General features: G+C 45.2%; 1 protein-coding gene and 1 long non-coding RNA gene across 5 annotated transcripts in view; both read left to right on the top strand.

Annotated features, from left to right (window-relative positions):
* PTPN2 (protein tyrosine phosphatase non-receptor type 2) overlaps positions 1 to 22,788 on the top strand; it is a 51,165-nt gene that overhangs the window by 3,248 nt on the left and 25,129 nt on the right. For all 4 annotated transcript variants that reach the window (XM_064481670.1, XM_064481671.1, XM_064481669.1 and 1 more), the window contains exons 2-3: positions 12,513 to 12,603; positions 19,103 to 19,203. In XM_064481670.1, the coding sequence (XP_064337740.1) occupies positions 12,513 to 12,603; positions 19,103 to 19,203 (192 nt within the window). The remainder of the gene's footprint in view (positions 1 to 12,512; positions 12,604 to 19,102; positions 19,204 to 22,788) is intronic.
* On the top strand, positions 53 to 11,428 carry LOC135319810 (uncharacterized). The gene is made up of 3 exons (XR_010378722.1): positions 53 to 4,324; positions 4,566 to 8,339; positions 10,369 to 11,428. It is a non-coding gene; the product is annotated as an uncharacterized LOC135319810 (long non-coding RNA).

Below are 22,788 nucleotides of genomic sequence, written 5' to 3'. Positions count from 1 at the left end.
CTGAGGGACCACAGTTTGCACTAAGGAAACCACACTGCTTGAGTAAGAAAAAGTTTCAGTGGGCTTTCTGCTTTGTGGATCACAGCTGTGGGTGGTACTGATGATAATGTTTGAGAAGAGTTGAGAAGAGCATTTTTTGGCAGCGCTAATTTGACTGGGAAAAGAAAGGCTTTACTCTTGAGCAAAAGCTATTATAATTAAAAGTTGGGCTTGCTCAGTAGTGTGAGAATTTTTACTTTACACTGTATTACTGGAAGTCTTGCAGGAAGAGTGAATGTATTATTTTGAGTCTGAAACTCTGGCTCCTTTTTACCCTCTTTGAATAGCTCCTTTTATAACATAACTTTCAAAAATGAGTTTTCTGGGAATGAATTCCTAGGTTGGAGCAGACTGTTGGGGTTTCTCTTTTCCCCATGTCTTCAGGCTCCATGCAGGCGGTGCCAGTGCCTCATGCAGATTCAGGCACCTAGTGGGCACTTGATAAATGTTTGGGGAATGATGACTTCTTAACACAGAAGGGTAACTCGATGTGTTCACATGATGGGAGCCTGGTGGGGGTTCGCCTAAAGAGACAGGTTGGAGGCTGAAGAATTAGAAGGGATGATTGTTGGCCAGAAACCTGGGAAAGTGGGAGCTGATGGAATGTGGAGCACACGGTGAAGAATTGCCTTGAACAGGCACAGGCAGCAGAAGTGAGATTGCTGGAAAGTCTCATTTGGTCTGAGTGGCAAACTAATAACACTAATGTGGTCTGAGGTTAATGCTGACTTTTTGAGAAATGTTCATGATCGCTTTTTGCCTTGCCTTTGTCACTGCTGATTGCCGTCTGAATCAGGCTGGGGCATTGGGAGGGCAGGGAGAAGGAGTGGAGTTTAGTGAGCCTCTCGGAAGAGAGTAAAACTGTAGGGAAATGGCCAAAGCTAAGTCATGGAGTAATGTTTCTAGTAAGTGGTGGCTAAGAACAAATTTGACTGATTAATCAGAGTTTAGGAACGGTGGGACTCTTTACTGAGTGGTCATTTTTCTTTATTAGAAATTTGTAGTTGAAATATTGTCAGACTAAGAGCCGTTTTTACCATTTATGAGGCAGAAATTTTTAAAAGTAAAATGTCAGGCGAACTCTGTTCTTCTGGTACTTACAGTGGGCAGCCAATTGGGAGGTCAAGCTGCCTGTTTCTAAAACACTTCCCTTGCAGTCTCTGCGACACAGTCTCCTGCCAGCCCTTAATCTCCGTGCTCGGAGCTTCCGAATTAAACTCCTTGAATTTCCTAGGAGATCCCCTGCTTTCTCCCACCTCAGAGTCTGTGCCGTGTTGGATGTGCTCTGTGCCCACCTTATCAGTCTGGGGGTGTCCGGGCTCCTGGGTAGAATTGTGTGCTCCGTAAGTAGTCACTAAACAAAAGAACGCTGCTCCCTTCCGAAGGTGTTGGCACCACGGGCGATTCCAGCCCCTCACTCGCAGCTGAGGAGGCACTGTCACAGGATCTGTGACTTACGTGAGGTTACATAGCCATAGTGACACAGCTGGGACCCAGATCTAGTCCTCGTGATTCTCACTGCAGCACTGTCCCGATCTGCCAGTGTGACAGCCCGTGTTGCTTTCTTCTTGGGATCTACTCGAGATTAGTGGTACTGGCGGAACCGTTTAAATTCTTGACGGCGGGGAGAGAGTAGAATGTGTTACAATAGGTAGGGTCGTTTGGAAACTGGAGGCCTTTACAGCAGTATCTGAGATCCATGGATCAGACTGGAAAGGGGTTTTATTTCCAAGTCCCCTGCAACTGCGAGATTGTGTGTAAGCCTCAGGGGGTGTAGTTTCTTCATGATTCCATAGCTTTGGTTAGATTCTTTTTTTTTTTTTAATTGGATTATAGTCAGTTTACAATTTGACAATGTTGTGTCAAATTCCAGTGTGGAGCACAATTTTTCAGTTATACATGAACATACATATATTTCACTGTCACATTCTTTTTCACCGTGAGGTGCCACAAGATCTTGTATATACTTCCCTGTGCTATACAGTATAATCTTGCTTATCTATTCTACATATGCCTGTCAGTATCTACAAGTTTCAAACTCCCAGTCTGTCCCTTCCCACCCCCACCCCCCCGGCAACCACAAGTTTGTATTCTGTCTGTGAGTCTTTTTCTGTTTTGTATTGATGTTCATTTGTCTTTTTCTTTTATTTTCTTTCTTTTTTTTTTCTTTTTTTTTTTTTAGATTCCACATATGAGCGATCTCACATGGTATTTTTCTTTCCCTTTCTGGCTTACTTCACTTAGAATGACATTCTCCAGGGGCATCCATGTTGTCATTTTTTTGGCTGAATAGTATTCCACTGTATAAATATACCACTTCTTCTTTATCCAGTCATCTGTTGATGGACATTTAGGCTGTTTCCATTTCTTGGCTATTGTAAATAGTGCTGCTGTGAACATTGGGGTGCAGGTGTCTTTTTGAATTATGGTTCCTTCTGGATATATGCCCAGGAGCGGGATTCCTGGGTCATATGGTAAGTCTATTCCTAGTCTTTTGAGGCATCTCCATGCTGTTTTCCACAGTGGCTGCACCAAACTGCATTCCCACCAGCAGTGTAGGAGGGTTCCCTTTTCTCCACAGCCTCTTGTCATTTGTGGACTTTTGAATGATGGCCATTCTGACTGATGTGAGGTGATACCTCATTATAGTTTTGATTTGCATTTCTCTGATAATTAGTGATATTGAGCATTTTTTCATGTGCCTATTGATCATTTGTATGTCTTCCTTGGAGAATTGCTTGTTTAGGTCTTCTGCCCATTTTTGGATTGGGTTGTTTGTTTTTTTCTTATTAAGTCGTGTGAGCTGCTTATATATTCTGGAGATCAAGCCTTTGTCAGTTTCATCTTTTGCAAAAATTTTCTCACATTCCATAGGTTGTCATTTTGTTTTGTTTATGGTTTCCTTTGCTGTGCAGAAGCTTGTAAGTTTAATTAGGTCCCATTTGTTTATTCTTGCTTTTATTTCTATTGCTTGGGTAGACTGCCCTAGGAGAACATTTTTGAGATGTATGTCAGATAATGTTTTGCCTATGTTTTTTTCTAGGAGGTTTATTGTGTCTTGTCTTATGCTTAAGTCTTTGATCCATTTTGACTTTACTTTTGTGTTGGTTAGATTCTTAAATAGGTCTCTGTGACTCCTCCAAAGGTAAGGACCACTGCTTTAAGGGAAAGCAGCCTTGGGAATAATGCTTCATAAAGAATATGTAGCTAGAACTAATGCTGTGTTCTAGGTTACCGATACCTATAATTATGGAATTACAGATAGTTGCATTTGGCCCCTAGCCTTCTATCTTCCCTCTTGTTCAGTTTATTGATTTTTAACCAGAATCTCTGACGGCCCTTTTTGGCTTCTCCCAGATCATTACTGCCTGTAAACATTCCCGGCTCTGAGATGGAGCGCTGTCAGAGCTCTCGAGGTCTCCGCCGTCCCAACTCCCAACTCCCAACTCCCTGCCTCGTCTCTTCGTTTTCTTTCTCGGTGTCTCTTCGTTTTCTTTCTCGGTTCGCTCTTCCGGAGAGTAAACCAGAGATGTGGGCAGATAAGATCTAGGAATGCAAAACTAAAATTAACATAAATGTGCTCTTCACTTTCTCAAATAAGCGTATGTATGATTTGTTTCTCCTGGAAACTCTCCTCCAGATTCTCTCTGCTCTGTTCCTGGTCAGTTGTGCCATTGAAATTGTTGCTTCTTATTGGTAAGCTGTTAGGGCCAGAGAAGATTTAAACCAACTAGTGAGTCAGAACTTTTGACAATGCCCTCCATTACTTTGGACAGTGTTGAGTCAGTTGAGCCATATACTGAGTCAGTTGAGCATGTAAATTTAAAATATAGCCGCTGATAACTGAGGAACAGATGCAGTTCAGCAGGCTGATGGTAAAGAATATAAATTCTGACTCTGTCCTGAGTGGAATAGTAAGCTTTCCTGTGACGTTCTTAATTGGAACGATGTTCCACCGAGCTGGGCTGTTGTCTGAAATAGCTGTTAAAAATGAATGTAGTGCTGCTTGAGATGTGCTGGATGCAGTGCTAGTTCAACGTTCTGTTTATGGTGCAGTGGTAGTGTTTCAGGAGGCTGTTTTGGCTTGACAGTGAAACCCTTGCTTGTAAAGATCACGGACACCGCCAGACACCTTTAAGGTGAAACCTGTGAGTGGAAGAAATGTCCACATACGTGAAATCTCCCCAAATTTAGCATGTGGTTTCAGGGCTGTCGCAGGCACCCCGAGGAGTGTTGGGGTTGATGACCTCCAGGAAAGAAGTCCTGGTCGAGGAACTGGTGTAAGGTGAGATACTTTTGTCTGTGGGTTCCTGGCATCGTTTTCAGTTTGGGAGGCTGGTTGGGAGGCTCTTACTCCTTTCGCGGCCGTCGCGGCCGAGGGCTCTTATTTCGTGTGCTCTTTGTCAGCTTTGTGTGGCTCGTGTCGTGTCATTATCACTGGTAACGTTGTGTTAGACTTCCTTCATTCCCCTAGAGAAAATCACGCCCTGAATTACTGTGTTTCTTCTTTCACTGTATTCCAACAGGTTTGTTCTCTGAAAGCTATCGGTTCCTCTTGAGAGTTTACTCACTCTGCTTCCAGGAATTCTTGAGGTGGATTGGGGTAAGGTTGCCTGGCTCCCAGAGGGAGTCAAGGCTGGGCCCTTAGGACAACTGCAGTTCCTCCCAGACGATGGGGATGGATTTATGTGTCAAGCAGTGAAATTATAAAACGTAGATTCACATTTCAAATCTCAAAGTTTTTATTTTTTGTATGTCTATTGCTGTAACTTAATCTCCATCATTGTCGGGGTGAAATAGTTATAATACTTTATTATTATATAATATTAAATAATATTTTAGTACTTGGTACATAGCTGTGTTCTATATAGTGCATGGAAAACTTTATATCCTCGTACTGTAGAATGTTCTGCCTTGAACTGTTACGATGGAATAGCAAATAAGAATTCAGGAAACTGGAAGAGTCATCTGTTAATTTTATAAGAAAAATGTAGGATCCCAAATCGGTAGAGTTTCTACTTACAGAAGAAATATTGAAATTTCTTTGCTTATACTTAAGGTCCCTGAGTGAATCTGGAATTATATGATGAATTATAGGACACTGGCTTTATTAGTCAGACGTCTGTGCGTGTAGTCTGTGTGAAGACCCCTGGACGGGTGCAGCACAGTGGGAAGGAAGCTAGCTGCCTTGTGCGCCTACGCGCGCTGCGTCAGAGTGTCCAGACTCAGTCTTGGCCCTAATGTGACTGTGACGGATTGCGGAGAGAGAATTCCTGGTGGAGTAAGTTCTGCTCTGCGTCACACTTTTTTTTGAGAGGTTCTCCTCTTTGAGAAAAAAACTTGGTAAGAATAAAATCGCTTATCTTGACTGAGCTCCTACTTTGCATCAGGCGTGTGCAGTGTAACTTCTTGTGGATCAGCGGGGGTGGCTACAAAGGAGAAAACACTGAGTTTTTCCGAATTTATGCTGCAGTTAAGTAGTAGATCCAGATAGGAATCCCAGACTTAATTTTAGAGCTTGTGTCTTAATAAATAAGTAAGTTCGTGCCTTGGTTAGGAGCACGTGAACACTGCAGAAGTTAAAACAGTGCAAGGCTGTGTAAGTCCTTTTCTGTAGGTGCTCACTGCGCTGGCTTCCCGTGTTCCTTCTCAGAGGCCTGGACCTCAGCCACGTGCGAGTCTCCCCTGCTGCCCCCCACCATCTGTCCCACACTCTCCCCAGCCCTATGAAGCCAATATATCACAGTTATTTTTACTTAGTATGTAACGGAAACCCTTGCATGCAGGCCTCGTGTGTTCATTTGAACTGTTGCGTGGTGTTTATTGTTCAACCGCCCGTCTACAAAGGCCGTGTGGCTCGTTTCTGGTCTTCAGCTGCTGTGAACAGTGCAGCAGTGAGTACCCTTGCAGAGAGGTCGTCGGCAGCGTGAGACGGTGCCCCTGTCCCTTCCGCTCCTCAGTGCTCTGATCGTTGTGTGCCGGGTGGAAAATGGTCTTACCTTTGCTGTATGTTACAATTTTCTTACTATGAATGAAGCTGAACAACTTTTACTTTTGAAAAGCCGTTTGCATTTCCTTCCTCTTTCTCATGTAAGAGCTCCTTACATATTAAGGAAGTTAAGCCTTTGTCACACAATACAGATATTTTTCAACTTTTTGATTATCTTTGACCTTGTTTATATTTTTTCATGTAGAAGAGTTAAATTTTTATGAAATCGGATTTATCATCCTTTTCTAGGCTTTCGTGCCGTGGTGGCTTATAGAGGCCTACTTTATTCTATGATTACAAAAAATTTTTCCAGTGTTTTTCAGTAAAATATTATGGTTAAATTTATGTTTAAATCATTGCTCAACCAGGACTTAATTTTTGGTATGAGAATGAGGTAGCCATCCAATTAAAATTTTTTTCTAATACAATATATGTAACAATTTTCATTTTAACCATTTTTAAGTACACAAGTCAATGTCATTTACTCCATGTACAATGTTGTGCAACCATCACCACTGTTTCCAAAACGCTTTCAGTACCCCAAATAGAAACTCTGTCCCCATTAAGTAATGACTCCCTCTTCCCGCCTCCCGCAGCCCCTGGTAACCTCCACTCCACTTTCTGTCTCTGCGAAGTTGCCTGCCCTAGGTACCTGATAAAGTGGTCATACAGTGTCTGTCCTTTGTGTCGAGAGGGACTTGCTGAGCCATGTTGTAGCCTGGACCAACACCCTTCCTTTCTTTGCGTGGCTGACTGGTGTCTTTTTGTGTGGATGTACCACATTTTGTTTGTCTGTCTGTTAATGGACATTTGGATTTTTTCACCTTTTGATTATAGTGAATAATTAATGCTGCTGTGACATTGGTGTGCAGATATCCATTGAAGTTCCTGTTTTTAATTCTTCTGGTTTGGACCTGGAAGTGGAATTGCTGGATAGTACGGTGGTTCTGTGTTTAGCTTTTGAGGAATTGCTGCACTGTTTTCCACAGAGGCTGCAGCAGTTCAGATTTCCACCAGCGGTGCTCCAGGGTTCTGGTTTCTTCGTAGCCTCTCTAACACTTGTTATTTTCCAGTTTTTAAAGTGTGGTCATGCGTGGTAGTTATGTCGTTGTGGCTTAGACTGGCATTTCCCTTATAATTAGGTGTTGAGCATCTTTTTCATGTGTTCACTGACCATTTGTGTATCTTTGGAGAAATGCCTATTGAAGTTTTTTGCCCTTCATTATTTTTTTAAAATTAAGACTTTATTTTTAGAGCAGTTTTCGATTCACAGTAAAGCTGAGAGGAAGATACAGAGCTTTCCTGTGTACCCCCTGCCCCACACGTGCACAGCATCCTCACCAGGTGGGACATTTGATCTAGTCTGTGAACCTTCATTGACACATACTAATCACCAAAATCTGTAGTTTGCTTTAAGGTTCACTCTCGGCGGTGTACCTTCTGTGGGTTTGGGCACATGGATCCGTCATATGGCATCATGCAGCGTATTTTCCCTGCCAGAAAATTCACCTGTGCCCTGCCTTTTCTTCCCTCCCTCCCCCGACAACCACCGATCTTTACTGTCTCCATAGTTGTGCCTTTTCCAGAATTCCATGGAGTTGGAATCATATGTGTGTAGCCTTTTCAGGCTGGCTTCTCTCACTGTGTGCTGTAGTTTAAAGTTCTTCCAAAAAAAAAAAAAGAACGTAAATACAAAACAGAGACAGACTCATAGACATAGAAGACAAACTTGTGGTTGCCAGGGGTGGGGGTGGGGGTGGGAAGGGACAGACTGGGAGTTCAAAATTTGTAGATACTGACCGGCATATGTAGAATACATAAATGAGGTTATACGGTATAGCACAGGGAAATATATACAAGATCTTGTGGTAGCTCACAGCGAAAAAAAATGTGACAATGAATATATGTCTGTTCATGTATAACTGAAAAATTGTGCTCTGCACTGGAAATTGATACAACATTGTAAAATGACTATAACTCAATAAAAAATGTTTAATAAAATAAAGTAAAATGCAGGTCAAATCCCATTAGAACAATGTATATGGTTAAAATAAAAATCTCTGATCCTAAAAAAAAAAGAAGAGAAGAGACACATGGAGAGAAGGCCATGTGATGACAGACTCAGAGATTAATGATGCGTCTACGAGCCAAGGATTGCAGCAACACCAGAAGCTGGAAGAGGCAAGGAAAGCTCCTTCCCTGTGGGCTTTGGATCGCAGTGACCCTGGGACACCTTCAGTGTGGCCTTCCAGCCTCCAGAAATGCGAGCGATGTGCAGGATGACCCTCCCGCGTGATGCTCTGCAGCGACAGTGAGTGCAGCTCCCGGTTGGCCCCCCCATCTCCAGGGTCAGTGACGGATACGCTTACAACCATTTTCTTCCCAGACAGCCACTGTGTTTGTCACTTTCAGTACAGTGATCAATAAACTGCATGAGAAAGGCAAAAAAAATTTAAAAAATAAAGTTCTTCCGTGTCTTTCCATGGCTTCATAGCTCATGTCCTTTGCGCACTGGGTGCCCTTCCACTGTCTGGATGTGTCACAGTCTGTGTATCCACTCACCCTCTGATGGACAAAGGTGGCCTCCAAGATGTGGCAATTACGAATAAAGCTGCTGTACACATCCCTGTGCAGGTTTTTGTGTGGACATGAGTTTTCCCCTCCTTTGGGTGAATACCAAGGTAAGAGTCTGCTTTGATCTGTGAACCACCACACTGTCTCCCAAGTGGCTGCACGTGTTGCTTTCCCGGCAGTGATGAGAGTTCTTGCTGCTCCACAGCCTTGGTGTCATTTGGTGGTGTCAGCGTTTCAGGTTTTGGCTGTTCTAATCAGTGTCTTTGCCTATTTTTTAATTGTCCTTTTGTTGTTGAATTGTAGGAGTTCTGTATACATTCTGGTTATTAATACCTCCTCACATAAGTGAAATGCAAATATTTCCTCCCAAACTGTAGGTTTACTTTTCACTCTTTAGTGTCATTTGATACACAGGTTTTTAATTTTGATGAAGTCCAGTTTACATGTTTTTCTTTTGTTGCCTGTGTTCTTGGTGTCGTAATTTAAGAAACCATTGCCAGATTTTAAGATCATGAAGATTTTCAATCCTTGTGTTTTCTTTTGAGAGATTTAAAAAAAATAGTTTTAGCTCATACACTTCGGTTTTTATCCATTTTTAGTTAATTTTTGTGTATGGTATATGGTAAAAGTCCAACTTTATTCTTTCGCTTGTGGATATCCAGTTTTTCCAACACTGTTTATTGAAAAGAGTCCCTTCTATTTTGGGTGGTCTTTGTGCCCTTGTCAAAAATTATTTGACCACAGACCTGAAGGTTTATTTCTGAACTCTGTGCTGTTGATGTGTGTCTCTCTGCCACACCACACTGGTTTCATTACTGTATCTTTGCAGTTTTGTAATAGGAAAATGTGAGTCCTCCAACTTTGTTATTCTTTCTCAATATCTTTGGCTACTCAGGGTCCTCTGACTTTTGATACAAATTTTGGGATGAGCTTTTCCATTTCTGCAAACTTGTCATTGGGATTTTGGTAGGGACTACATTGACAGTACATCGCTTTGTAGTTTTGTCGTCTTAACATTAAGTTTTCCGTGAACACAGGATATCTTTTTATTTTGGTTGTCTTATTTCTTGCAGCAGTGTTTTGTAGTTTTTAGAGTACAAGTCTTTCACCTTTTTGGTTAAGTGTATTCTTAAGTATTTAATTCTTTTTTATTCTATTGTAAATGGGATTGTTTCCTTAGTTTCATTTTTTGGATTGTTTGTTGCTGGTGTTTAGAAACACAGCTGATTTTTGTGTGTTGGTTTTGGGTTTTGCAACTTTGCTGAATTTGTTTATTGGCTCTTAACAGGGTTTTTTGTGGGTTCTCTTGGGTTTTCTACATGTAGGAGCACAGCATTTGGGACAGGGAGAGTTTAGTGACTTTCTTTCCAGCTTGGCTGCTCGTTACTGCCCTTTTTGCCGGATTGCTGTGGCTGGACGCCCAGCGCTGTGCTGAACAGAAGTGGTGAAGGTGGGAAGCCTTGTCGTGTTCCTGACCAGTTAATTTTTTTTTCTAAGTGACTGTGTGCATTTATCATACGGTTTGTAGAGGAATCCACCCCCCCCCCCCCATTTGCAACGCCTTCTTTCTATTTGCAGAATCCCTGTGTCTGTCGTGCGGATGAAGCGTGAACAGACGCCTGCACTGTCTGGTCTCTCTCCACCAGTTTGTCCTCATTGTTTGCATTTCTCTCTTTTGCACCACACGTTGCTTATACTTCTTGCAAGACGCCAGTCAGCCGTTCTTTGTTTGTTATGCACATTCACATCTCTGTGACTTTGCACAGCTGTTTGACCTCTGCTTGGAGCCATCTTTCCCTCCGTGACGTGGCATCCTCCTGCTCACCCTTCAGGTCTGTTCATGCGCTCTGCTGGTCACGCCCGCAGGCAGGAAGAAATCCTCCTCCTGTGTTGACTTGAAATGTGAGCATACTTTTTTTTATGGCACTTACTAGACTGGCCCCATAGTCCCAAGGGAAGTCTTAAGGTCTAATTTCAAAAAGACAGTTGTCAGACACAGTCATGCAAACAGTAGTAAAAATTGGCAACAAGAAAAGTGATAGGAGATGAGAAGCAGATGTAGTTTTTTAGGTCTTTAATCCCATACAGGAGAAGGTTTTTGGTGTTGTTCTTGTTTATCACTGAAATGACCAAACACAGTGATATGAAAAAATCCACGTTATCCTCTGACACTAGAGAAGGGTCCCACCCACATATTTGAGACGTAGGGGGTTTGGGTAGTCATGGTGGGGTGTCCAAAAAAGTCAGTAAGGGCTGCTGCCTGCACTTCCTTTCTGTAAAGGTGAGCAAACAAACGTGAGGCCTAGGGAAAAATCAGCACTTCAAGACAGTGAGACTGCATCATTCAGAGCACGTGAGGTAGGACAGGAAAGAGAGAAAAGTGGACTTCAGATTCCCAAAATGACAAAAGCAGATGGTAAAAATAAACTGAGACCAGGAAAGAGTTCTGGGAGTTATAAACAGAACTGTTAAAAAATTCAGGACTCACTAGCAGAAGAGATACTGCAGAATACCAGGTTATCCTGGGGAAAACCTCTGAGCGTTCAGGAAAAAGATTTGAGAAATGCGTATTATGAGAGCACGTTTTAAACACAGGGAGGTCTCACGTCTGTGATAGGGCTTCCTGAAAGAGGTCACGGGGGGACTGGGATGCAGCGGCAGCTGAAGAGAGAGCGGGAGAACGTCACTGAGCTGAAGAGAGATCAGTCTCTCGGGAGTGCCTTCCGAAAGCATCTGCACCTCGGTGCGTCCTGAGGAGTTTTCTGAGTATGCAGGGCAAAGAAAAAACCAGACAAGTGTTCCTCAGGGGAGAACAAACGAGATTTGTCTCAGATCCTTTCCAGATCCTTTGGGGAAGGAGGTGATGGCAGCCTCAACACAGCCATCTCACACACGTCTGTAAATGTCAAATGCGGCTGAGGGGCGACGCGGCTTTCCTCCCAAGTAGCACAGCGGTCCCGTCTCCTGCGTGGTACGCCTTTGTGTCGTGTGCTGTCATTCCTGGGGACTGTGTGGCTTGATGCTCCAGCTGACGCGAGTGCCTGGCAGTAATGGCTGCACAGTATTCAGTTGGATGCGCCATGATTTCTTCAACCAGCCTTTCCCCAGTCTCTGGACGTTGAGGTTATTTGCTAGCCTTTCAACTGTATAAATAATTCTGTGAAAGACCTCTGGTACAGGAGTTGCCTATGTTTTGGTTCATTGCCACTAAGGAATAAAAAACTAGTGAGCTAATTATTCCTACCTTTTTTGAGTGAAAACCATATAAAAATCAGTAAGTTTTAAACATTTTACCTGGGTTTAATAATGTTCCATTTGGGAGAAAAAGCTGGTCACGGTGAGGACACCAGGTAGCTGGACGCCTCGTGCAGGTGTGCCCTCACAGGACTGTGCCCCGGTGGAGTACCGAGAACCACAGGGCCCCAGGATGAGTGTTTGTGGCTCCAGAAATTTGAGACTATTTTGGGGCTCAAAATAAAGTCTCAGTTATATGGCATGAAATTAAAGAAGTAGATTAAAAATTTAGGATAGAGACTCCACAGTATAGGCAGGTGTTATTAAGAGTTTAGTCAGAGATCTGAGTACGATGCTGCAGTGGTTGTCACAGAAGGTGACGCGTGTCCCGTGTTGGTGCACCTGCGGGAGCCGAGCCTCCCGTGCTTGAAGGACCCTGGTGCAGCCCTGGGTCGCACGCTTGCAGCTCGGCGGCCTTTGGTAGCTCGTCACCCTCCTGTGTGAGTTCCTGTTGGAGCTGTGAGAGTCGAATGAGATCGTGTAGGTGGTGTGCTTTGCGTGGGCCTTGGCGCAGCACCTATGCTTAGTAGGAATTACTTTATTCTGGCTGGGGGAGTGTCTGCTTTGCCATAAGAAAGTTAAGAGAAATATTAAAATGCGTTCTTGTTATTTTAAGGAAATTCGCAGTGAGTCCCGTGACTACCCTCACAGAGTGGCCAAGCTCCCGGAGAACAGAAATCGGAACAGATACAGAGACGTGAGCCCATGTAAGTGCTGGGGTGTGTGCATGGGGTGCGGTGGAAAAGGTTCGGGGTCAGGCTTGAGAAGAATGGTGATTTTCTTCCTGTTAACATAGTACATGTTCTGTAAACAAAAATTCCAAGGCGTGAAATAGTGGAAGGAAGGATGATTGCTGCTGATTATTTCGTCCTTGAGCACAGCCATCGTTAGGGATGGCGTTTTTCTTTTGAATTCAGAGTCCCAGATCTTCCTAGATTAAGTCTGGAAATGTATTTTCACATAATCTCCTAACATGATTCTTAGATACCCAGCTTGGCACAAATCCTTAGACCGACATATAGAAAGTGCGTTTGGAGGTGTGAGCGTGAGACATTTTCAGAGGGATGCTCTGAAGCAGGCAGAACTTGAGGAGGTCTGCAGTCCTCCTATAACTGATGTGACTGACGATGCCCGGTCGGTCTCCGTTCCCCGCGAGGTGGTTGTGGAAGAGAAGGGCCAGGAGGTGGCTGCTTGAGAAAAGAGGGCTTGCTGGTCGTAGGCCCTTGGAGAGTTATTTTTGTACGACGAGAGACTGCTGCCAGGTTTCGAAACCCTCCTTACTGTTCGCTTTGCACATAGAAATCCCAGCTTATTATTTGACCTAAAAGGAGATCCCAGCCTTCTCTTTTCGCTGGCCATGAAAGAGTAGGGTTTTTTGTTTGCTGTTGGTTTTTGTGGTGAAAACACACACCATAAATTTACCCCTTTAACAATTCTTAGGTGTACATCACAGTGTCGTCAACTCTTTGTATGTTGTTGTACGATTGGAACAGCCAGAACTGCTCCCCACCCCCGATCCCCCAGCAGTCATCATGTCTACTTTTGTTTCTTAGAGTTTGAGTGCTTTCTGAGTAAATGGGTCATCCAGTGAGTGTCACCTTGTGACAGGCCTGTTTCACGTATCATGATGTCCTCAAGGTTCATCTGTCAGTGTTTACAGCAGCTCGTGGACTTCTGATTCCGGTTGTGTGGCAGGTTAGATAGACCATGGTTCCTCACTGCTACAGCACAAGAAGATTCTCAGTAAATACACTTTTTACGTAAGTTGCTAGTGGGGAGGAAGGAGGGAAAACATTCAGGCTTTCTGTGCTCCCTGCCTCCTGAAAACAGAGATCTCAGCAAATGAATGCCTGCCACCATCAGCTGTGAGTCTGGTATCTGCCCAGTAAAATAGCTTCCAGGTATAGTAAGCAGACATGAATAGGATTACAGAGGGAGGCTGACAATTCTGTGCTCACACACTTCTTAATAATGTAAAATATTAGTAAAGAAGTGGAAGCTTTGAACCACACAGTTAAGCTCAATTTAATAAGAAAAAAATACAGAACCCATGCCTGGCAATTAGAGAACACACATTCTTCTAAGATTGAATGGAAAATTTATAATAAATGCACCATTGACTAAGCTATAAAGTAAATCTTAATAATTTAAGAATTGCTGTCTTACAGGCCGTGTTCTTTGACCATAATGCGATTACATTATAGATTATTAATAAAAAGAGAAAAATTCCCATAAATTTGGATATTTAAAGGTTTCTAAATAATTCATGGGTCAAGAAGAAATCATAATGGAAACTTAAAAAAACTTAAAAGTGAGCAATAGGTAAAATAATACTTATCAAAAATTCAAAGCAGCAAAAACAGTACTGCAAAAAAATGCTGTCTTTAAATGTTAGTATTAAAATGAAAAGTTGAAAATTAAAGTGCTAAGTGTCTAAGCTAATTTAGAGTAAGAGTAACAGTAAACACCAAAAAAAGCAGAAAGGAAATAATACAAAGATAAAAGACTAGAAATCAAAGTTACAGCACAAAGGATCAGACAAAACCAAATGTTGGTTCCTTGATAAGGCTAATAAACTGGCAAGACAGAGAGCGAGAAAAGGACAACAAACACGCAAAAACCAGAAAGGGAGACAGCGACAGGTGCATATCAGCAACACCAGGAGCAGACAGGGGAACACAGATACAGATGTAAAAGGAATTTAGAAGTTAGGGTGCTGTGAACAATTAGGCAGTCAGTGTGACCACTTGGAAGAAATGGAGCAGGCTCCTGGGAAAACAGAACTTACCAACGCGGACTGAGGGAGAAGTAGTGCGTGAGAAGCCCTGTAGCGCTGAATAACGCAAGGTAGTAAGTGACAGCCTTCCCAGGAGGAGGGCGCAGGGTGGGGCCCACAGCTTTGCGTGCTCTGCCGGAGCACGGGGAAAGAGAACGCTCTCCAGCCCCTTTTATGAGGATTTGGGATGACTGTGATATCCAGACCAGAAAAGCTTAGTAAGAGGAGTAGAAGTTGCGGGCGCATCTCCTGCGCCAATAACTATGTAAAACCCCGACGATAGGTTATTCAGGTGAGTACAGCAGTGTCTGCATTAAGTTTATTTTAGGAAGGTAAGAAGGACTTAGCATTGGACAGCCTTACAAATGTAATTCACCCCAGTAACCGGGTGAAGGGGGACTAGCCGTATGAGTATCTCAGTAGATGCAGAAGGGTTGCTGAAAGTTAGTTCTTGCTCCTGGTTGAAAACAGAACACGCAGCAAACTAGAAACAGAAGGAACTTCTGTAGCCTAGTGTAAGCTGTCCTGTGGTGTCCAGGTAGCTTGCGTCCTGGGAGTGTGCCCCTTCTCTGTGTCGCAGCCTGCAGGCTGGAGGGGCCACAGCGGACACCAGGACCCGCGTGCTCACACCCTTCCCCACTCTCCTGCAGTTGCGCCACGGAACTCCGGTTATCTTCAGAAGAGACCTGATGCTCTCTGAGCTCTGAGCTCATTTTGCTGAATTACTTCACTCCTGAAGTCAGTTAACAGTTCATCTCCTGCTGACGTTTAAGGGTGGGTTAATAGTGTTTTGTCATTCTAAGAAAATTGCACCACAGCTTAATTTGAATTCAGGCATGTTCTAGAATTATTTGAGTAAGGCTGACACCATGCTGGTGGGCACCACGAGCAGAGGGAGGCGGAGACCCCTCTTCTCTGGTGGTTGGATTTGGGAGTGCAGACTAAGGAGTCAGTCTAGGATTTCTCCCTCCCGGAGCCTGCGCCGCCGGCTGCTTCTCCTCCCGTTGATCAGGGGCTCCTGCGCAGCCTGTGCGTGGGGCCCGGCCCTCCTGGGGCGTTCACGCTCCTAACCCGAGCCTTGGCTGGAGTGTCGCTGCAGCAGGGAGGGCACCCGGACCACCCTGCTTAGCCTCGCAGCCTCTCCCGCCCGTCACTCTGCTCTTCTCCCCGCAGAGTTTACTGCACTGTGACGTGTGATTCACTTACTTGCTGTGCTAATTCCTGCCCCCCCACCCCCCCGCCTCGTTCTCTGTGCGTGCTGATGCCCCTGTTTCTTCTCCACCGTCCATGGGTGCTTGTGGCAACTGGGGTTTCAGTTCCAGCTTAGCTCTTGGCTCGTGGTTGACTTAGGAGAGGAAACCCCTGTTATTTGTGCCCCAGGTGTTGTCCTGGCAGGGTGGGGAGGGTTGGCGCATCTTGCAGACCTCTTCGTGCTTGGCAGAGAGGTGCCGTGGGGTCTGGAAATCAGCTCTGAGGTGCACTGGCCCCCAGCTGAGGGGGGGCGTGAGGGGCGCAGTCAACGCTCTGGGGACCGTTGTCAACGCCATGGGGACCGTCGTCCCCTCCCCAGCTCTGTTCCTCGTCCTTGGTCTCTGCTTGACTGCAAAGACTTTCCAGAAGGAGGTGTCATCGCCGTAATGGTAAAAGGCGCGACGGGGGGCGGGGTGGGTTTAGGAAGAGCTTCTGTGACGGTACTGAAAGAGGAGGCGAAGTGTGTGGTCAGCCCCGGCCACGCTCCAGCGAGTCACTTCCTGACAGATGAAATCGTTTCTGAGAAAACCTGCTGTTTGAGGGTGGGGGGACGCTTCACCAGAAGCTCGCTTCGCGTTTACCCCACTTTCAACCAACCCTAGCTCTGTGGGGGCGCATGTCTTCATTCACTCAGATGAGGCCGCCCAGGCTGGGTGTGTCTTTGGGCTGGGTCTGCGGTTGGTGTTGGTAGATGTGAGAAGTGAGATTTCCTGTGAAGTCTGGTTTGCTTACTTTTGTGGCATCTCATGCAGCACAGCTCCAGCTGTCTTCACTGCCTCCCTTTGCTGGATCCGCTAAAGGGTGGGAGAGACGAGGAGGGCCGTGTGCTCGGGGTGGTGACAGAGTCCTGAGGGCTCTGTGAGGCTGTGGGCGCCGTTATGTGGATAATCTCATTTCAGAGGGTCCTGGGCAGAATAAACCCCTCTGGGAGAGCAGAAAGTGTGTAACTTCCAGCGTGTTTCTCTAATTCGGAAGTCGAAAGTTTGGTTTGGAGAGAACCGTTCACAGACTTGGGACTGTAAAGGGCAGGGCCAGGAGATGGCTGACCCTCAGGTTTGAAGGTGGCGTGCCACTCTCAGACATCCCAGGCCGTGCAGCAAGTGAGCCTTGTCTCTTTCTTGTCTTTGCTGGAGAATGTAAGTCCTGCAGTCACAGCTCCTCATGGAAGGGCTTTGGTAGTTTCCCTTCCTGAGACGTGTGTACTTACGTGGTATATGGTATGTTTTACTTAACACAAGAAACTCCCCTGTGTTTTTTCTCTACACAGAGTCTCTTCTGAATCCAAATGTTACATACTTTTCATTTTTTACAAATCTTCTTCATGGAACAGAAGACTTAAAATGATGTAGGTGTACTTGAGAGTTTTAAAAAAGTCATTGCTGAGGAGAAAACGTATGTTCAGCCAACATTTGTAGCCAGTTCTGAGTAGCCCCAGCGGTCTTCCAAGGATTGCCTCCCTTCCAAGGGGTGCCTTTCAGGTAGCGCCCTGCCCCACCCCGGTCAGCACTGGGGCTCCAGGGAGCGGACGCTGCTCGGTGGGTGGGCGTGATTCGTGTTTTAGCGACTTCGAGTGACGCTTGGTGTAGAAGATAACCGTGAGCCCAGCTGAGGCCTGAGGGCAGCTGCCAGACGCCTGGAGAACACACCCCGGAGGCCTTTCCGCAGCTGGTCTGCAGGGGTGTGGAAGGTCTGGGCGGCCCGCCCCGCACCCCACGTCCAGCGCCCTGGCGGGGCGCCTGCCAGTGCTCGTGGGTTCTTGCTGCTTTTGCCAAGTCGCCTTTTCACTTGTGCAATAGGTGTGCTTAACCTTGGGGGTTTGCGCTCTTTCTGTGATTGCGGCATGAGGAAGCCCCTCCCTTTGGTGGTGCACTTCAGTGGGACTTGAGTTCTGGGGATTGTGTAGCGTTCTAAAAGCATACATGATTCTTCCGATACGTGTTGTCTAGGGGGTGGGTGGTCTGCTTTATCAGTTAGGTAGCTGACCTTTTTACTGTCTCATATAATACAACAGTTGAAAGGTGATCAAACTGTTAAAAAAAAAAGGGACTGTTTAAAAAAAAAAAGAAGTGTCGGTTTAAAAAAAAAAAAGTGACTGTTGACATCATGTTTCCGAGAACGTGAGTGTAACTGATTTACTATAACATGGTCGCTTTTCCTGTTGGCAAATGGCATGTGATATTTACAGAGGCCTTGGGTTCAGTCCAGCAGAAACATCTCAGACAAATTGATGCGTGAAACTGAAGCCATTCAAACTTTTCTTCCACGTGGAGATAATGTGAATGGTTGTTTTTTTAGCTTGAAAGTGAGGGAAAGGACGGTTGTTTGGTATTTCCTTGAGGGGCAGTTATCACAACATATTCCCCCGAGTCGGACCTCAGACGTGTGTTGAGTTTATAACTCAGGCGTGTCCTCTGACAGCCGGTCGTCTGGTCGTCTGTTCAGAACGATGAGTTAACGCTCTTACTGTTACCGCACTCATGCTGTCTCCCCAGCATCCTGCTTCTCTTCCCTTCCCACCAAAGCCATATACGGTAAAGTTTTGTGCTCCACATACTTAAATTAGAATGAATTCTGAATCTGTGAGATTTTTTGCTCCAAGTACTAGAGGTGTAGTTAACTGGTAGAACATAGTCTGAGTGATGAAGCATCTTTAGTTGTCTTTTAAAGAATTGGGATATTCCCAGTGTATTCAGTGTAGCTTAGCACTTAGTCTAAATATAGTTAAGTGCTAGAAATTATTTAAATATGGTTGAATGCAGATCTGTGGAGGAATGAAGGGAGAGAAATGGTCTGGTCTTACTTCCTGGGGGCCAGTGCTCTGTAGGTCGAGGTCTTAGTTCTCAGGCAGCAGGAGTCTTGACAGCCCTTTTGTTTTCAGGACGGTGGTGCTTTACTCCCTTGCTGTGTTGTCGCTTTGGTCAGTCTCTGCTTGCAGGGGTGGGCCCACCGCAGATGAGCGCCTCCTTTCTGACACCGTGGCGGCAGACGGGGCTTCTACCTTTGTACCTCCTTTAAAAAGGGAATCACTTGGGATTTGACTCAACTCTCCCGTGGTGCTAATTTATTTTCCTTTGTTTTGTTTCTTCTATCATTTTATAAATACCCAGAACATTAATTTTAAAACAAAAAAGAACTGGCAAGTTTGAAATGACAGCGCGGTGTGTTGTTCTCTGTTTCAGACGACCACAGCCGAGTCAAACTGCAGAACGCTGAGAACGATTACATTAACGCCAGCTTCGTGGACATAGCAGAGGCCCAGAGGACGTACATCCTCACACAGGCGAGTGCTGGGATGCGGAGCGGGCCTGACGGCTGGGGTTGTCCCTGGGCCGCTTTGAGACATGGCTGAAAGTATGTCTTGACTTCTCTTGGAAGTGGAATGCTAGTTCGTTTTTTTCTGTTGTTATGTAATGAATCGTAGACACGATAGTGTTTTGCAGCTGCGTATATTTAAGATGAAAGTAACTTTTACTGCTACACGTTCTGTGAAGGGAATTTTTTATTGACACTTGGCTTAGGCCAGTTCTTTTCAGGCAAATTGTCCTCCTTGCCTTATTTTCGATAGATGGCCTTTGTTTATGAGTACTTTGCTAGCTTCTTCTGTTTCTCTTCACATGAGTTGTGTCACAACCAGAGGCCCCGCCCCGGCAGGTGTTTTCAGAGTGTGGCCCGGCCTCTCTGAGGGCAGAGTGAGGGGTGAGGCAGGTGCCCTGAGGACCGGCAGGGAGGCCCCACAGCTGCCGGCTCCCTTTGGCCTCCTGCCTGCCTGCTTCTTGGCTCCCTGGCCACACCTGTGTTCCAGCACCATTTTTCTTCCGCTCTGAGATAACAGAAAGGATACTGTTGGTTTACTCACACCAGCTACCCTGTGTTTATCAAATAAAAGATTTAATTAACAGTACTGTCATTTCCCCCAGTTAATGATTTTTAAATATTCAAAAGACAAGCTGTATTATTCAATATTTTATAATAACCTATAATGGAAAATAATCTGAAAAAAGATGTGTATAACTGAGTCACTTCGCTGTACACCTGAAACTAACACACTATTGTAAGTTAGCTCTACTTCAGTTGAAAAAAAAGGCAAGCTGTATATTCATAATGTTGATGTTTTTGAAAACCCAGTTTGGATAAGAGTAACCTGTTATTTAAAAGGAAAACAGTTTAAAATGATAAGAAGATATTCAAATGAACGGTAACTATGAAAGGTTAGACTGTGTCTGAGTCACTGGAGATGAAAGTTACTCTGTGTGACTCGAGGTAAAACAGCCCCCGTAGAGCAGAAAGGGAAAGAGAGACAACTGGTTTAAAGACTAGCAAGGGGCGTAAACTCACAGCTCAGAGACGGGGTAACCGCAGATGACGCACCTGTGGAAGGGACTCTTCTTTTCTGTGATTAGGGAATGGAGATTCAAACCAGCAGCCAGTTACCACTGTCACCTGTCAGAACAGCAGAGGTTTAGAAGTTCATGATACTCAGTGGTCTGTTGTGCACGTAGACATTGTAGAGGGTATTTGTTGCAGCCCAAGTTTTGTTTCCTTGTTTTGTTTGGTTGTTTTAGAGGAGGTCCTGGGGATTGAACTGGGACCTCATAGCTGTTTCCTGCCCCCGTTGCAGCTTAGCTTTAATAGCACAGGACTGGAAATCACAGGACTGAAACAGACCGCGAGGGGCTGGCTGGATAGTAGACACACACTGCTAGTCTGTTTCTGGGGTTAGGGATTGATGGATAGAGGCTTCCATGTGCCATTTTCTGTGATACTCGAAGTTTTTCGTATGTGCGTTCATGTTTTTTATAAACTCGTTTTTAGAGGTAAAAACTTTTACTTTCTATTTGAAAAAGCTGTAATGTTAAAAAATAGGAAAGAGTAATTTCCCTGCCCTGCCCGACCCTTATCACACCCTTTCTTGCTCTTTTTCTTCCAGTCTCATTTTTTCTTTCTTCTTTCCCACCTTAGTCCTAAAAAATGTAGACATCTCTAAATATTCTGATTTAGGATTTTTTTTTCTGCCATCCAGCCTACACTTGTTGCTTCAACTCTCTGGAACCATGTTTCCAATTTTGTATCTTAAGTAAGAGTGTGGACTCTGGACTCGGAGTATCTGTGCTCCAGCCCTGAGTAGCTCTGGGTATTCATCCATCCAGCAGTGCTCCGAGTTCCCTGCTTTGTGGCAGCATTGTTTGAATGAAACAGACGTTCAGTAAACCCTGTCATTTTGAACTTGACATCTGTCGAGTTCTTTCCCTCCTCCTGCCTGCCCTTTTCACAGCTCTCTTAAATTTTCTCTGCACTGAGACAGTAACTTTTTACCTTACTTCCTTGCCACACCTTGCTCCGTTTGTCTTCTGTCTTTAACAGAGCCAGCAGACGTATGTTTCTGACACACAAGCCTGATTTAAGTGTCTTGGAACGTACCTCACTTTAGCTTAAAGAGGAGTTTGGTGACTCTTCTGCCTTTGAGACCCTCCCACTCGGCAGGTGCAGCTTCCTGCTGCCTTCTGTCTTTTCCCACATGTACCCTAAACTTGCACGTGCCTCTCCTTGTGCTTGGAATGGGCTCTGTCTCCCTCCCCACCCTACCCTCTCCCTGTGTCAGAGCCTGCCTTGTGTTTAAGGCTCTGCACCAGTACCTCTCCCGCTCCCAACGATGAGTGGATGGTTCCCTCACTCTTGGGCTTGAAGTGCATTGCGGTTCCACACCTCCATTGTCAGCTCTCTGATAGCTGAGACTGCTTTTGCCTTTGTACCTGGCACACAGGGCCAGAGAACACACACAGAGATATTTCAGAGGATAGAGGATGCCAGAGATGGTAAATGTTTGTTAAAATCACAGCTGCTCTGATTGTCCTTTGTTGCTTATTATTTTTCTCATCTTTTTCCTTTGAGTTTTATAAAAATTAAAAAAATATGTATCGGTCCCTTGGGATATATCTCCATTTTACAGAAGACTGGTAGTATTGCTGGTGAGAGGAAGGGCTGAGGACCCCCCTCCCCTTTCAGAACCATGATGGGGTTTGTGTGTGTGTGTGTGTGCACGCGCACGCATGCGTACGTACACGTGTGCACACTAAGGAGTGACTTCATGGATCAACTGATGACATCTGCTTTTTGGATTGGAAAGAACCCCGTTTTACTGGGGATTTCTCACTGCTGTCTCCACTTCCACACGTTTTGGTTTGGAAGCAGGTGGTGCGGTGAGCAGCACACACTGAGTGAGGGTTACAGCTTCTCAGGGTTCTCGACCCACTTCTAGCATTTTTATAACTTGGATGCTTCGGGTTTCCCAGTTCAGATAGTCTTTGCAGTTGCTGTCACTGCAGCCACTTGAGTCATCTGGTGGGGCGTGGGGCGCTGAAGCTGCAGGCCCCTGGCCACGGTGTCCCGCTCTCTCTGCCCTGCCCCGCGCTCGATCTGGGAGCAGGCGGAGTCGCTCTGCAGTGAAACCTCGTCCATTTTTACCTCCTGGCTTACAGTTAGTTACAACCCACACGTGGCCTTTTCATGTCTCGTGTAGCCTTTCTTCTGCCCTGCAGATTGTGAAGGTCGTTGGAAGTACATAGTAGGATCTTATTTCCCCCCACGGCGCTGTTCTGGTATCGACGTTGCCCCTTTAAGGCTGCTTTTGAGGTTACACATTCTATGGTTTTGTAGCTGAACGGTTCCATAGTGGTTCAGGTGCTTTGAAATCTCTGCTTTTTCTGGAAACCCTTTTATAGCTGATTTGGGTGGGCTGCTGGCTGGTGCTGGCACAAACGTCCTCTTTTGCAGGACAGCCCCGACCATGGGAGGCGGCCCCTTCTTTGTGATGCGGGGGCTCCAGGGGACAGAAGTCACCTTTGCAGACAGGACAGGACCAGTAGAT

This window comes from Camelus dromedarius, chromosome 32 (genome assembly GCF_036321535.1).
Source record: "Camelus dromedarius isolate mCamDro1 chromosome 32, mCamDro1.pat, whole genome shotgun sequence".
Taxonomy (NCBI): domain Eukaryota; kingdom Metazoa; phylum Chordata; class Mammalia; order Artiodactyla; family Camelidae; genus Camelus; species Camelus dromedarius.
Note: the sequence above shows the minus strand (reverse complement) of the source record. Positions and strands in the feature narration are given on the sequence as shown.